Source organism: Plectropomus leopardus, chromosome 14 (genome assembly GCF_008729295.1).
Source record: "Plectropomus leopardus isolate mb chromosome 14, YSFRI_Pleo_2.0, whole genome shotgun sequence".
Taxonomy (NCBI): Eukaryota; Metazoa; Chordata; class Actinopteri; order Perciformes; family Serranidae; genus Plectropomus; species Plectropomus leopardus.
The window spans coordinates 19,568,740-19,585,805 of record NC_056476.1 but is presented as its reverse complement, the minus strand read 5'-3'; the positions used below and the strand labels follow the sequence as shown (position 1 = coordinate 19,585,805).

At 39.4% G+C, this 17,066-nt stretch overlaps 1 protein-coding gene across 1 annotated transcript in view; it reads left to right on the top strand.

Annotated features, from left to right (window-relative positions):
* The window catches only part of LOC121953328 (ryanodine receptor 3-like), a 112,216-nt gene extending 95,743 nt beyond the window's left edge, over positions 1-16,473 (top strand). The window contains exons 87-103 of the mRNA XM_042500355.1: positions 49-130; positions 990-2,302; positions 2,473-2,531; positions 3,790-3,964; positions 4,084-4,170; positions 4,254-4,451; positions 5,589-5,719; positions 5,807-5,849; positions 5,952-6,079; positions 6,191-6,251; positions 6,413-6,559; positions 8,705-8,839; positions 8,924-9,080; positions 9,814-9,878; positions 13,206-13,306; positions 14,029-14,080; positions 15,386-16,473. Coding sequence (XP_042356289.1) covers positions 49-130; positions 990-2,302; positions 2,473-2,531; positions 3,790-3,964; positions 4,084-4,170; positions 4,254-4,451; positions 5,589-5,719; positions 5,807-5,849; positions 5,952-6,079; positions 6,191-6,251; positions 6,413-6,559; positions 8,705-8,839; positions 8,924-9,080; positions 9,814-9,878; positions 13,206-13,306; positions 14,029-14,080; positions 15,386-15,481 — 3,030 coding nt within the window. The 3' untranslated portion in view covers positions 15,482-16,473. The remainder of the gene's footprint in view (positions 1-48; positions 131-989; positions 2,303-2,472; positions 2,532-3,789; positions 3,965-4,083; positions 4,171-4,253; positions 4,452-5,588; positions 5,720-5,806; positions 5,850-5,951; positions 6,080-6,190; positions 6,252-6,412; positions 6,560-8,704; positions 8,840-8,923; positions 9,081-9,813; positions 9,879-13,205; positions 13,307-14,028; positions 14,081-15,385) is intronic.
* Positions 16,474-17,066: the final 593 nt, after the last annotated feature.

Sequence of the window (17,066 nt, the reverse complement as noted above, 5' to 3'; positions counted from 1 at the left end):
TAGTGTAGCGTGAGTCACAAGGTTTTTTCTTTTATCTTTCCCTCGCAGGACTCCAGTCAGATTGAATTATTGAAGGAGCTGCTGGACCTTCAGAAGGACATGATCGTCATGATGCTCTCTCTTCTTGAAGGTTTACTTGCTGATGACTCACGACATTAGTATACAAGGATATTGTATCTGTGATGGCTTTTATTTTGTTTGCTTAGAGTGTGTCAGATATTTACCAAGGCTGCTTTGCTTAAAGGGCCAGTTTGTAGGACTTAGAGCCAGATAAGTAATGTAATGAATTAAGCATAAGCATGCATGTCATTACCTTAGAATGAGCCATTTATATCTACATCAGGAGCGGGGCCTTGTCCATGTAAATACACAATGTTTCTACAGTAGAAGAGACGAACCAAACACTGACTCTATAGATAGGGCCTTTTGTTTTCAGCCACTTTAGTTAGCAGTCCTTCCACGATGGGCAACACAGTGTCAGAAAAACACTTTTTTATTTTATTTATTTTTTCATGAAACTGCTTTAGTCAGTGTTTAAACTGGTTTAAGTCACCAGGTCTGTTTGTTTTGGGGAGAAAGAGACCTCTGTGGATAATTCGACTCCTGGTAAAAACTTCCTGAATGTCTGGATCTTAAGTTACAACAGCAGAAAGGTGACGACACATTGGCAGATGCTGGGCTAGCGGCCTGTCTTTGATGTACCAAACAGCAAAGGAGAACCACTGATTTGTAACGTAAAAGTGCTTTATTTCAATTTTTTAAGAAGAGATCTCTGCAGATAATTTAGCTCTTGGAAAAAAAACTCTTAACCAGAGAAGGAATTCTCACAGGGAGTTCACACTTGTCACACAGATGTTTCAGCTAGTTGCAATCTGCAATCCTCACTGCTAGATACCAGTAAATCCTAAAAACTGTTCCTTAATCTGCATGAGTGTTGCTTGTTATTATGTGCACTAATCGTCTTTGCATCTCTCTCCTTTACTTCACAGGTAATGTTGTCAATGGAACTATTGGCAAACAAATGGTGGACACTTTGGTGGAATCCTCCAGCAACGTGGAGATGATCCTAAAGTTTTTCGACATGTTCCTCAAGTTGAAGGACCTGACTACCTCTGATAGTTTCAAAGAGTACGACCCCGAGAGCAAAGGGGTCATCTCAAAGAAAGATTTCCAGAAGTCCATGGAGAACCAGAAACAGTATTCCCAGTCTGAGATTGAGTTTCTTCTCTCCTGCGCCGAGGCCGATGAGAACGACATGTTCAACTACGAGCAGTTTGTGGAGCGATTTCATGAACCCGCCAAGGACATTGGCTTCAATGTAGCTGTGCTGCTGACTAATCTCTCTGAGCATATGCCTCACGATGCTCGCCTCTCGACGTTCCTCGACCTGGCTGAGAGCGTGCTCAGCTACTTCGAGCCTTATCTCGGTCGTATTGAGATCATGGGAGGAGCCAAGCGCATCGAGAGGGTCTACTTTGAGATCACAGAGTCGAGTCGCACCCAGTGGGAGAAGCCTCAGGTGAAAGAGTCAAAGCGACAGTTTATCTTCGATGTCGTCAATGAAGGCGGGGAGAGCGAGAAGATGGAACTGTTTGTCAACTTCTGCGAGGACACCATCTTTGAGATGCAGTTGGCTTCTCAGATTTCAGAGCCGGATCCGGTGGAGCGTCCAGAGGAGGATGAGGACGACAACCAGAGTGTGGTTGAAAACCCAGAGGAGGAAGAGGAGGAGAGCGTGATGTTGGAGTCTTCCTCGGCTTTTACGGTCGCCTGCATCTCCATGAAAAAAAGCCTCTGCCGCTTCCGTCAGCTGCTCACTCTCAAGAGCATGAGGCGGCAGTACAGAAAGTTCAGGAAGATGAGCATACGGGAGATGGTGCGAGGCTTCTTCTCTTTCTTCTGGATGATCATCACAGGACTCCTCCACTTTGTCTACAGCTTGATTTGGGGTTTCTTCCACATCTTGTGGACCACTATGTTTGGGGGTGGCCTCGTCGAAGGAGCCAAGAACATGAAGGTGACTGACATTTTGGGGAACATGCCAGACCCCACCCAGTTTGGGATTCATGGAGATGTGTTAGAGATGGAGAAGATGGAGGCCAATGAGGCATCGGCGCTGGCGGAGATGGGTCAGATGGCTCAGGGAGATGCAGGAGAGGCAGACCTGATGGCGGAGTTGCTGAACATACAGCCCAAGAAGGAGGGAAAACACGGGGCGGAGCCAGGATTGGGGGACGTGTCTGAGGTGGTGGTGGGGGACGCTCCGTCCATAGCCAGCGCTGTCAAGCAGAAGAAGGCGCAGGTCAGAACTTATGATAAATCCAATGTTGTCAAATTACTTCTATTCCTTAATTGTGTCTTTACTGACGGACACTAACGACACTGCAACATTATTATTGACATTTTACTTGAAACGCATCTGTTATTATATTTGAACTGTTTAAGTGATTGATGGTCGTGTCTTTGTTATAGTTGGCTGCAAAGAAGAAAGCTGTAAATGGAGACTACAAATCTGACTCAGAGAAAGGAGAGTGAGTGTTTTTTGATCATTATTTATCCTCTGTCAAATTGCAGTTGATGTGTTTATCATGTGATTGTAGCATCTTAAAGCATTTTCTGATGGCGCCGTCTATCATTGTGTTTCGCTGTCCGCCACTTCTACTTTTTTGTAGTGTTGTATGAATCATTTTCTAATTCTTCAGGAAGGGGGTTGAAGTATGAAAATTGTCAAAAGTTTAACAACATTGAAGGTAAAGGGTAAGCCCGGCATTTTTCAACCTGGACCATTTTTGTCCCATGTGCTTGTGTCCAAGTGCCTAATTGGAAAACCAATTTTTGGAACATGAACTGTATGAAAATGTAACCATTTAGGGCATGTTTGCACTGCCAATTACATCCACTAAAAGCAATTGTTTTTGCCACTAATCCAGCAATCTCAAATGTGGTTTGGCTGAAATAAACCCTTAATTTAGTTTGTTTTTTTTTCCAAATAAAAAACTGTTTTTCCCCCAAAGTGGTGGATAAACTACAGAACTCAGGAGCTTGCCACGAACATAAACCCCCCTCCAAGAACCGTGCAATAACTGTAAAGAACACTTATGCACTTTACTAATCGGTTGGAATTTTAAGAAGAAGCTTACATTTCAATGCACATTCTTACATTTATCTATTTATTTATTGCGGCCTTTATCCTACATGTGATAGTTTTGTCTATTTTATATCTGTTTTAATTTATATTTAGGCTGCTAAGTTTTACAGATGCGGCCGAACAAAATTTCGTTGTTTAGCAATATACAATGACAATAAAGTCATATCTATCTGTCTGTCTATCTGTCTGTCTGTCTTTCTGTCTATCTTAAGTTACATAGCCAGTTATAAAAATATGCTGCATCTTTATGGTTCATGCTGAAATTACTGTTGATTTGAATGCCTGTCAGCGACAAAAACAAGCACTTTCAGTGGATGTTCATCAACAGTGCACACATGCCCCAAGTAGTTACATTGCAGCCTATTTCGCAACTGTCGGCTGTAGCTCTCTCACTCAACTATAAAGCAAATTCTGAAATTGTTGTTCCCATCGATCATTTAGCCACAAAAACATTGAAAAAGAAGATCCAGGTTGGAAAATATCAAAGTTACCCTTTAACTCCTGGTGGGATGTGAATGAGTAAGGTGTATCTATGGTTTTGTTCCCCTCATTGTTACAAATGCGTGTGTGTGTGTGTGTGTGTCTGTGACCTTGCAGCAGCATGCATCAGACTCTCACTAACTGGGAAATTATTGTTACAGTTCAGAAGATGGTGAGAAGAAGGATCATGATAAGGCCAAAGACGAAGTCCCTCCAGAGCCTTCCCTAGAGGAGAAGAAAGCCCCGAAGAAGAGGCTCGGCCAAAAGAAGGAACCACCAGAGGCCTTCATGGCCAGCTTCTTCGCTGGCTTGGAAGTCTACCAGACCAAGATGCTGGTCAGATATTTCCCTCACACAGAAATTAAGATCAGAACTGTTAGCTAAAGCACACCAAGAGAGTACAAGTGAGCTTGTTACACACTTACAACTTATGCAGTAATTATTTTTTTTTACAGAATTACCTGGCCAGAAACTTTTACAACCTCCGCTTTCTGGCACTTTTTGTCGCCTTTGCTATCAACTTCATTCTGCTCTTCTACAAAGTAAGCACACATAATTTATACTCTGTAATACTGCTGTAGAAGATTTCTGTTATTAATTGCCTTTAAACATCTCATTGTCTCAGGTGACAGGTGATTACTCAGATGATGAAGACCCCTGGGATGGTCGAGGCAGAACTGGGGAGGAGGAGGAAGATGAGGGTGCTCTTGAGTATTTCGTCCTGCAGGAGAGCACAGGTTACATGGCGCCAACGCTTCGCTTTCTGGCTGTACTGCACACAATCATATCATTCTTGTGTGTAGTGGGATACTACTACCTGAAGGTACAGTAACACAAACACCCCTCTCACAATCTTACTAATCTTAAACAAAATTTGGGTTTTTTTTTGTATTTTTTACTTAAAAAAAAAGCTTTATAGTGCTTGTTAGCATTTTTATGTTGCGATCGCTGACATACAGACACAGCAATGCACTCCCTGTCAATTTTAGCTTTAAACAGGCTGGATATGCAGCATGTTGACTAGAATGTGGATGCTCAGTCTGAACAGGCCAGGCTGGGTTAGGATGAATATTTACAAATGATGTTCGGGTTCGAACTACTTTACATGCTGTTTTAATTCTTTTTAGTAAAAAATATTTTGAACAGAGTTCCCATGGTCATGGACAACCTGAAAATTTCACAACCACGTTTTACAGGCCTGGGAAAGTCATGGCATTAGTAAAAAAAAATCATTTAAATTGTCATGCAATTTTGTTGCATGTAATGAAATTATTACAGTAATCTTTCGTGTAATGTAACATAACGGCAAATTTCTTTTCTGAGCTGATCACGTAACATAGCTCTGATATTAGTCAATGTGTGACAACGTTTTTTTTTTACCGTCATGTTTGTTTCTTCATTTCCGCCAGCTAGCTCACATTATGTTTGAATAGAGTTTGAATCTGATATGTTTAAAAAAATGGGCAGGCATGTGGGACAAGGAAAAAAGAAATGAATATGGTTCTTGAAAAGTCATGGAAAAGTTTTGAAATTTTATCAAGGAAAATGTGTGGGAACCCTAAGTGTAAAATAAACAAATATATGTATAATATATATATGTGTTATTTATGTGATTATGCATGGACGCTACTTATGAATTAAACACATAAGCTATTTCTAGCAGTAAATATTCTTGAAGCCTTATTTAGAGTGCTGGAGGTTAAGCAAAATATGTCATTGGGGAAGTATAAAACTGCAGAAAATCTGGGGACTGCAGCAGCCCAGGCTTGAGTCCTTTGCTGCAGGTCCTTCCCTCTCCTATCATCTCTCTGTAAAGCATGAAAAATGGAAAATTATGGTATAGAGGTCATGGTGACAACAATTAAATGACAAGTGCTACAGATTTTATTTCAGACATAAATAAAAACAGAAGCTGAATGTGAAAATGCCTTGATGCAGCCAAATTCCCTTTGTGTCCCAGGTGCCCTTGGTGGTGTTCAAACGTGAGAAGGAGATAGCGAGAAAGTTGGAGTTTGCGGGTCTTTACATCACAGAGCAGCCGTCAGATGATGACATCAAGGGACAGTGGGACAGACTGGTCATTAATACTCCGTGAGTCAACTGCAGAACTACTCATCTCTGAGTCATTATCTCTTATTAACAAATAATTAATGCTGATTTGTTATTCTGTTTTACAAGTTCCTTCCCCAACAACTACTGGGACAAATTTGTCAAGCGAAAAGTGAGTGTTTAAACTTTTGTGTAATCTGTTGTGCAAACACACCATAAACCAAATCTAGTGATACTTACTTGTTTACTTTTGTTTCTGTTTTGCTGCTTATAGGTGATCAAAAAGTATGGAGATCTCTACGGAGCTGAGAGGATAGCAGAGTTGCTGGGGTTGGATAAGAGTGCCCTGGATTTCAACCCTACGGAGGAAACTGTCGCCAAGGAGGCTTCTCTGGTGTCCTGGTGAGAGATAACACAGATGACGAGAAGTCGGGCCAGAACAGCTTGAAGCAAAAATAGAGGTCAAATAAAAATATGCGCCCCTCATATTAACTTTTTTTTTTTTTTTGCCAGGTTGAGCTCAATTGACACAAAGTACCACATCTGGAAAATGGGAGTGGTGTTTACAGACAATGTAAGTTTGAGTACAGTTTGAGATGATTAATGTCTCTGTCTTGTGGTTTTATGGATGGCAGAGTCAATCATTTGATGGATGGCTGGATAAATGGGTTGATGGATGATATTAAAACACAACAGATGGATCGTGATTATCTTCTCTTTTTGTTTCTTCCCCAGTCCTTCCTGTATCTAGTGTGGTACACAACCATGTCCATCCTGGGCCATTACAACAACTTCTTCTTCGCCGCTCATCTGCTGGACATCGCCATGGGGTTCAAGACCCTTCGCACCATCCTCTCCTCTGTCACACATAACGGAAAACAGGTGAGGGTGAGGAGGATGCAGGTCCTCCTCCAAACAGCAGGGGACACTGCAGAGTTGGTGGTCACAGTTGGGTTATAACCGCTGCCTGTTTATTCCCTGATGTTCAACCGCAAACCACTTTTAGCAGCGTTTCTATATTCCTGCCCCACTGATGGTATTTTGGATAATACTGATGTCATGCCTGCAGTCAAATGCTGTAGAAAGAAATCAGTTATTTTGAATTTTGCTGTAAATGGCAACACAAATGACAACCATGATCTTTTATCTGTAATGACCTTTTTGATTTTTAACAGATTATTTATGAAGAGCAAAGAAACAAAAACATAATCGTGTAAGAATCAGGACTTTTATGTATGTATTTTTCTCACAAACTTTCAGCAGCTTTCAGCAGTTTGACCACCAGCATACAGAAAGTCTGAAGCAAAATTACACAGTCAAGCCTTGATATTATGGGTGAATTACTAAACAAGGCTACGGGGCACAGGCCCAGGGGCCCAGAGTGTCACAGGGGCCCCTGGCCTTCACCTGCAAAATGTCACTCAAATTAACATGTATCACACAGGAAAAAGACTCGTAATGACCACAAAGACATAAAAGGACCACAAAGTGACGCAAAGGAACTGTAAAGAAATGCAAAATAACTACATAAAGGGGCAAAGCAACCACTAAATTACTATAAACAGACAAAGAAGACCCTAAAAACACAATATAACTTTAAAGAGACACAAAATAACTACTGAATGACACCAAAGAGAGACAAAATGTCTAAAAAGACAGACAAGATGATACAAAAAGACACAAAATGATTACAAAGTGACACAAGATATCTACAAAAAAAGTCAAAAAATACTACAGAAAGACCCTTCATGATCTCAATGAGGCACAAAATGTTTAAAATACACAAAATCACTGCAAAAATAAAACAAATTTACCAAAAAAAAGCACATTACCCAAAAGAGACAAAGGACTACAAAGAGTCTCAAAGCAAAAAAAAATACACAAAAGAGACACACAACCTGCAAAAAAGATACATAAAGACTAAAAAGACATGCAAAAGAACAACAAATAAGAAACAAAACCACCACAAAGTCTGTGTGTGTGCTTCCATGTTCAGAAGGAGGTGAGGAGGGGCTTTGAGCGTATATGTACCCAGGGGCCCATTGTCTCATAATTCCCCATATTCTTGAATTACATTTTGTGTAAAACTAGTTTTGGCTTTGATATTAACAGACTGTAAGATATTTACACATTCATCAAACACAAAGCAGCGTGGGGCTCCTATTCTACTTGTGTCTTGTCACATGACTTATCTTACTTTCCTTTTAACTGCAATTTGGTCTTTTGATTACTGGGAGAAATATCTACACTTCCAGTGAGTGGTTGGTATCACACTGCAACATGTTGTAATGGATAATGGATGTTAAAACAAGCAAATTTTTGTGTTGTGTCAAGTCCTGTATCTTTGCAACCAATACTTGCATCTTTCTCTTGTAACATAAATTGGCAGAACTGAGGCAGATGCAAGCAGAGGAGGCGAGGATTCGTAAATGTCATTGTAATGAAATGTAAATTTCTATGCACCCAGCATCCTTTGACATTTCAGTTCAAATGGCTCTACTGCCTGCATTTCACTCCAAATTCTGACTGTCAGTTCTTGCAGGGGAGATTCTCATGTCAACTGACCACAGGCACAAATCAAAATTTAATGTCACCTCAGTCTCTGAGGGTGGAAACGCACCCAAATGGCGAGGCCGCAAGGAATCGCCGACACCTCCTGCACTAAGCTGCCTGTGTGCAGATCAATCACCCTGTCAGTCCAAATTCAGTTCACTGCTGCTGAGACTGTTGCTGCTGTTTAAGTTCATTAGTGTCCGAGTTGCGTATGAATGGAATTTTACGTCAGATGTAAACATTTATTTATATGAATATAAAAATGATGTGTGTGTGATTGGTTACTGCGCTACACTCTCCCCTCTCCATTCTAGCAACCAGTAATCCCATCATGTTCCTCGTATGGGTTTAACTCATTTTTATGATAAAACAAATCTGAGCTGGCAGCTTTGTCTTGTGTGTTTCTACACCAAGTACATAAAAAGACAGGGAGTTTTTGATATTTCACTGCCTGCTGTCTGTTTTTCCCTTCAGCTGGTGTTGACAGTGGGCCTGCTGGCAGTCGTGGTCTATCTCTACACTGTGGTGGCCTTCAACTTCTTCAGGAAGTTCTACAACAAGAGCGAGGACGAGGATGAGCCAGATATGAAGTGTGATGACATGATGACTGTAAGTATCTGTCACATTTATGTTTAATTATAAACACATCCAGACACCAACACTTGAAGAGGTCTGTTCTCTGTGTTTCCACAGTGTTACCTGTTCCACATGTACGTTGGCGTGAGAGCAGGAGGGGGTATTGGGGATGAGATCGAGGACCCGGCTGGTGACCCCTATGAGCTCTACCGCATCCTTTTTGACATCACCTTCTTCTTCTTTGTTATTGTCATCCTCCTGGCTATTATCCAGGGTGAGCTTCAGAACTGTACTCACACTTTTTACTGTTTGTTTTAGTGTATTTTTTCCACCAGACAAAATATCTCTCAAAGATTGCTTCAACAAAATTTACTGGGTCTCATTCGTGAAACATGAGCAGAACGGATTTGTGTGTCAAGTGTTTGCAGAAGGAAATTTACATGTGTGTAGGCATCTGTCAATATATTAGTAGCTCCGATGTTTCATTATTAGAAATTACAATTTTAATTTATACTGTGCTCTGTTATGTTCAAAATACGCAGATGCTTTTGTAACAAGTCTGTTTACAGCATATTCACAGGTGACAAGTTGCACCTATGCATAGTAATTATCCCCTCTTTGTATGGTGATTAATGACTATTCATGGGTGGGGATGTACGCAAATTACTGACTAGTGGGAGCCTCAATTTACTAATGATTGGCATTCATGAGCTACACACATGTTTTCTGCAGCTTTCATGAATCCAGTGTAGTTTTTCAGTAACAAGATGTTTTATGTGCAGATGTACTCACAGATTTACTATATTTCATGAATCAGGCCCAGTGTATTTCATGGCCACACATGCAAAGACACTGATATTCCTCACAGATTTTACAATAATCCCTTAATCAGTAGTCGATCCAAATAACGCTCCGTACTGTTTCATGAGGAAGTGAAGGGTTTAAGATTGTGGTTGCAGAGTTGCAGTACATACGATGTTCTCACAGCAGTTTCGGTGTGATTTCAGGTTTGATCATTGATGCCTTTGGAGAGCTGCGAGACCAGCAGGAACAAGTCAAAGAGGACATGGAGGTGAGAGTGAATTCTCACCCGTAGTTGCTAACCTGTGGAGCACTGAAGGAGGAAGCAGGAGTGGGTTGAGGATGGAGGTAGTACTCAACAGGGATTCTCAACTTGCTTTGGCAGGAGGCCACTTTTGCAAAACAACAGGCGGCAAGGGGTCCATTCATAAAAAAAGACAATAACAGTTAGCAGATAAAATGAATGAAAAGTTAAATACATCCTTCTGTTTTTCAATGAATTTTTAAATTCAACATTTAGACATTTACTGTCCTCATTTATCTTTGCCTAGAGGCAAATCCAGTTGAAGCAGCACTGCAGCACCGTATGCAGGATCCGAGGTATTTAGCCTCGAGTTTGGCTTTTCGGCTCTCGTTGTCTTGCTTGTTTGGATCCAAAAGTGGTGATAATTAAACAAAAATGTGAGGTGGGGGGTTGAAGGTTGGGTCTGAATTACAGACTATAGTGTCGCTTGCAGACAGCCCGTCTCACAAGTGGTCCCACTTAAATATGAATAACTGTTTATAAGGATTGACTCGCTTGTGGAGCCAGCCTCAGGTGGCCATTTGGTGAACTGCAGATATTTTTTCCACATTGGCCTCATTTTTCAGTCTTGGAGGTTGCTTCTTGGTCCTCACACTGTTGCTCTTTGTTTGTGTGCAGTCCTCATTACATCCCCCTCGCCGTCATCATCATCCACCCGAGTATTACTTTCTTACTTGCTGACAGTAGGTTATCCGAATGATAAAAAGATACCATGCGAGCCGTTTCTTTGTTGTTGCAGGTTTGTCCTGTCCCAACATTTTCCTCACTGTGTCTTGGTCAAACAGCTTCTGTAAAGCTGTTAAAAAAAAAAGACAAACAGACGTTTTGAAGTCAGTGTGCAAACACGAGTGACACAACATTAGAGTTTTTTTTCAATTTCAGTGGAAAAGAAAAAAATATGAAACAGGGCCCTCCACATCTGAGGAATGCTTTTCTGGTATTTTATTTTTAACAATATATATTTAATTTATTTCTTAATGAACCTTGGCACCTTATTTACATTTAGAGTGCAATAAATAAATAAATCCACTGTGATCAATTTATTTTCACTGTGAATTAATCTTTGGGCCACCTGGCACCCTGTCACTGGCAATAAGTTGAGTTTCATTGCTGTAAAGGAACATATTATGATTTACTGACCGTATTTACAGTATGATGGTTAAAATTATAAAAGTAACCAGATGAAATGGATAATTATCGTTTACTTAATGTTTGTCTTGAAGCAAAAGTATAATCATATTACAATTATATAAATTACTTTGATAACAAAGTTAATATGAATATGTACAGTATTTATAGCTGCAGATGACTGAAACCACCTATTGTACTATAACAAAGACAAGGAAGTAATAAATCTTTTGCGTGCTAAGAGTTTTCTTAATAGTCACCATGTCATACTAAGTCTGGTATATTTTACAGACAGTAAGCCCACAAGCTTTAAAACTGTCAGAAAAGAAAATTCCTCTCCTTTCAGGGCATCTGGAGTTTAGACATGTGGCCTACTTTTGTTTCTTGAGCTCTCCATCTCTCTTCAGAGTCCTCTAAGCAACAGTCAGTCAGATGAAGGTCAGAGCACACTTTTGGTCCTGAAGAGATTGCAGTGACAGGGGAAAATAAATATTTAGTTTAAAACATGAGCGACTGAAGTAAGCCCAGACAACCCTGATGCAGAGATGGTGAGTTTATCAGCCAAATGTACTTAATCTATTTATTTACTTTGAAGTATTTTGTAATGACAGAAAAAATGCAACATAATACTTTCATAGTTTGCATTTGTGTATTAAAAATTCCTAAAATACATTATTTTTACAATATCATTTAAAAAAAAAGGAAAGAAAAAGTTTTATCCCAAGGTTTAAACTGTAGAACATTAATATGTACAACAATTAATGGCCAAATGTAATCACGAATCATGTGACATGTCCAGCTTCTCTTTCTCTTCTACTATTTTGCGCTGTATTATACTATACTGTACTATACTATAAGGTATTATGAGATAATGATGTATCTTTTGTACTCATTCAAATAGTTGCTAGTAAAGAAGTTACTGACTCCACTGTATTTAAAATCATCACTCTTGAAAAAGGAATCAGCTTAATTCTTCGTCTTATGGTTATCTGACAGAGGTAGCGCATCACCGTGGTGGCCGAATTGTTCAGTTCCCAAAGTTTCATTTAGCTGTTTAGTCAGTTAATGGCCACTTTTGACGCGTTTCCTTTACATGGTGCGGCCTGACTACTCAACTCTACAATTCTACAATTCTACAATTTCATTTAGCAGACACTTTTATCCAAAGCGACGTACAACACAAGCAACTCGCTCTTTTTTCCATCAGCAAGAGTTGCAGAGCGTCTGGTACTTTTTATAGTACCATCTTATTCAAGATTCAAAGTGAGCTGAGCTAATACTAGAAGGTGATGCTAGAACACTGCAGACTTATCGTTCATAGAGAATCATTCATCAGTGAGACGAGGTCCTGCATAAACCCACCGTTTCTAGCCAAGTTACCCCACAATAGTGACTGCAGTTTGTTTTTGTTGCCCCAAATTTTTAAAAAAAAATGCAGCCCATAAAACTATGCAAAACAACTGGCAAAGTGCTGAAATTGTTGCGGATGAAAGGATTCAGCAAGTGCTGCATTGAGGACGATGTCACTGCAGTTTCATGCAGCGGCGCTATGGCAATCAGCTGAAAACTAAAAATGAAAAATGTAACAAAGAGAAGGACCTGGCACTAAAAGTGGGATGAGTTGAGCTGTAACATGCAGTAGAAATGAGGCATCTGATTGACAGAAACTAACCAGCATGCACTCCTTAATTCGAAGCCTCCCACCTCCAAGATATCCTGGGTGGCCTCCTCAAACCCGCGATGTGGTAAATTAGCAGAGCTCATCTTTTTAATGAAGCGGGTTCAGCTCAGACCTCTACTGGAGCATCATAATGTCTAAAATGTGATCATATCAGTTTGTATAGAATTTTTTTGGAATTACAAATTCCTTGTATGTTAATTAATTGCCGGTATTTTGTATTCTGTGCTGATACATTTTTAGGAGCAAGTATTTGTGATTTGTAACAAGATAATTTGATGTATTTTTCCCCTGATGACATTATCATCGTTATTTTGTTTTAGAAAGCTCAGAGCACTTTATACAGCTGCTCACATGCTGAATAGTGCTTATCATGATGAGTAAACTGCTAATTATGTGTAAAAGGAGTGGAGCGCCCCTTTAAAAATAATCCACATTGTCCAGCTGTGAACAGGTGCTCTAATCATCTTTTGGTTTTCTGTCACCAGACCAAATGTTTCATTTGTGGGATCGGTAATGACTACTTCGACACGACACCTCACGGCTTCGAGACTCACACCTTACAAGAGCACAATTTGGCCAACTACCTGTGAGTATCCCGCCTTCTTTATGTAACCTACAAATGAGCTCTTTACCTTTTTCACTGCAAACGTAACAATCATTACTGTCTTCCACCAACACGTATTGCCTCTTTTCTGTAATTTAACCACATGATTGATGGCTTTAGCACATCACCACAGCATCAGGGCCACAGTCACTAATAGCCGCAGTGATCCAGAACACTAGATCCCTTCAGGTATTCTTTTCCATCTGCCTCTGTGTTTCCCCTGCACTCGCTGCTTATCCAGTGTTTCTGTGTAATGCCCGTGACAATAGAAAGTCTCAGTCCATTTGCGCTCACAGTCAGCTGGCCGGAAGATATGAGCGCGACCTCATTATGTTGCTTCATTACTATTTAATGCCACGAACTTTATTGGAAAATAGGTTTGTGATAGCGTGCTCTCATACAGTATTCATCAGGACTTGGAGCTGCGATGCCCACAGAGATACTGCGGCCCTTTGCCGTTTACACCAGATTTGGGAAACAACAGGTGATTCAGTGTTGAGATGAGATGGTGTTACTTTGTTTGACACACGCATCAGAAATGGTCTCCTGGTAACACAGAATCTGACATTTCCTGTTTACACGGCATTGTGGAAATCACATGTACCCTTAAATATTTAGGTAGCAGAATATGAACACTTGTAATGTTTTTTTTTTATTCTGGTCCGACATTTTTGTTTTGTCTCATTGGCGTGGTTTCTCTAAAGGTTTTTCCTGATGTACCTTATCAACAAGGACGAGACAGAGCACACTGGCCAGGTACAGTATGACTCTCACTAATTACCTTTTTCTGAGGAAGCTTCAATTGACCGAAAAAAATGAAATCATTATAATTATTCCATCACTGTCCGAGATACTGTGCTGCTGTCTGTCTGTGCTGAAGCCGAATTATTTATCAAATTTCAATTTTCTGACCAGTAATGCTGTTGATTTTTAAACTGGGTTTATTTTCTTTTGTCAAAACTACAAACCTGTATTTTTGTTCTGCCTAAATAAGATATTATTGTACAAACATATCTGGTTTCTACATAAATAGAATCAGGTAAAATGATGCAGTAGCTTCTTGTTTTAGTCCAGTTTTCCACAGAAAAATTGATTTCACATTTATTAGGATATTAACATTTGTGGTAAAACTTGACATTTCTCAATGATATTCAAATTTATTCATGAAATGCAAAAGTGCCAACTACATATTTTGTCATTTCTGATATGACAAACTGCTGGTAAGTCATTTTGAATGCTTCAAAGCCCTGAATCCTGGAAGTAAAACAATGATTCAATGTGCATAAAAATCTAACTGTGAGATGCCAGCTAACAATATTCATTGCTCATCTGTCATTCATACCTGACAGCTGTGTAGCTACAACTCTTTTGTATTTGTTTTGTTAACTCATAGAATCAACATTTTTTGGCTATAGCGGAGTAATTTCGATATAAATGTGATATAAATTGGCTATAATGACAGCTGAAATTATGACAACTATAATGGCAGTTGGCATTACCACCAAGTCAACGGTCATCAACTGAACCTCTTCTACTTCTTACAGTTTATTAAGACAGGCTTGATTGTTTATATAGTAACTAAAAGTTGCAGGTCTTGCAATTCCAAAGGTGCACATTTTAAATGGAGTTTTTGAAATTAACTATTTCAAGCTGGAATGTGGACTTTTACATATGAATAACTGCCGTTATTGACAAACTAGTTCACACAATGCTTCGTTGGCCTGTATACCAGAGTTTGGAGGAGTGGATCTTCCAGCTACAACAGAAACAGAGGAAGGAATAAAGTATAAAAAAATGAATAAATAAATAAATAAATAACAAAGCGCGCTCCTTGAGGCAGGAGTAATATGGCGAGCTCAACTGCCGGCATACGTTATGTTCGACCCAGGTACGTTGAGGCTACTCTGAAGCCATATTCTGATTTACTAGGTTGACAGGCTGAAGAACAAACGAGTTCCTCGGTCCGCTCAATCTGGTCTATGGAACTCAAAATTTTTATGTGCAAAAAGTGAATTACTTCTAATTTTGCTTTCATGTTGACGTATGTGTGTCTGACTCCAGGAGTCCTATGTGTGGAAGATGTACCAGGAGCGCTGCTGGGATTTCTTCCCAGCTGGAGATTGCTTCCGCAAACAGTATGAAGATCAGCTTGGATAGAGCAGATACATCCTCTTTACCTCTGTCCATATCAAGTGGGCTGCTGGGACATGTAGTCCTACATACAGCTGCTGGACTACAACACCACACAGCCACCCCACCAACACTTCAGACTGGCCGAGGAGAGATGAGACATGCTACTTTTTTTTTTTAATCTAAAAAAAAAGAGGACCGTCTCCTACCTGTGTCAGATGTACCCTTATCACTGTCGGTACAATGCCAGTCTATGAAGAAACGACCTGTTACTTGCCCAGACATTTTTGTTTCGTTTCGGGACTCGTCTTTGACAGCGTGTTGCCTTTTACTCCACATAACCCCAAATCATTGCACAATTTTTTTTTTTTGTCTTTTTGAGAAACACTGGGTTGTGTGGGGTTATGGGACAATGTGTCAGTCATATTATGCACAAGAACCCAACTTCAATATTTTGAGAATGTTGAACTTGAGACTTAATGCCAAAAGAAAAGTGGAGGAGTTCAGTAGATTTACATAGTGCGCAAAAATGTGATACGAGAAGTTTTTTTTTTTTTTCTTTTTCAGACGTAAGCTTACATATTGAGATGACGTTTTAGAATGAAGTGGCAAAAGGATTTATTATGTAGGATTAAAAAAAAATGCCTAATTTTTTCATGAAGTGCCTTAAAGTACTGTATCTACATTACAATGAAGCTATGCAAAACTTTTGTTTCTTCTTTATTGTATGTAAGTACAGTAATTCCCCTGGAGCAGTAACAAGTAGCTGTTCAGATATGTAGTTTGTGGCTGAACTTTTTCATTTGAACTTGGAACATTTGATTTGACCGACTTTTTTGCCGAATGCAGCATAACTGCAAACGTTCAAGGTACAAAGTGTAAAAACGACACATCAGAATTTACTGAACACCTTCAAACCAGAACAAAAATGTAATTGCTATTGTATGGCCATTTGTATGTAGTAGCTTTGCTGATCTGTGCATTTCTTTTGATGGGAAAAAATAAAGAAATTAATGCAAGAAATATTAACACTTGTGTTTTTTTTAGGGATTTGTGAACCATAGCTGGGACCAATTCATTGTGTTGCAAGTCACAAGTAAGTCTCAAGTTTTTCAAGATAGTCAAGTCTCTTAACTTATGACTTAGTCCTAAACAAGTCATAATGCACTCTTCACCAAATGTAATGCAATTTTAAGAGACATGATATATTAAATTAACAAAAATCACAAATGTTTTTTAAAATTTGTGTTTATTTTTACAAGTTTCTTTAAAAAGTTACTTAGCTGTTAAGCTAATTTTAGCTTAGCATTAGCTCACTAGCTATATAATATTAATCCCGACTTAGTGCTGTTTTTTGCAGTATCAAATGTCGAATGAAGTTGGAAGTTGTTGCGTCTCTGTCTGAAATATTTGAGCCACAAGTTTTGCATACTTCAATCCATTTTTTGTTGACCACTACATAATTTTTGTTCTTGAACAGATTTATCTTTGGTATCACTTTCTCAAACTGGCCCTCAGTCAATTTCATGTTGGTTCTTCATGGTTAAGTGTCGACTTGCCAGGTATGAATATCATTGATTCAGGAAATTAAGGTATCCTAAATTGTTATGGG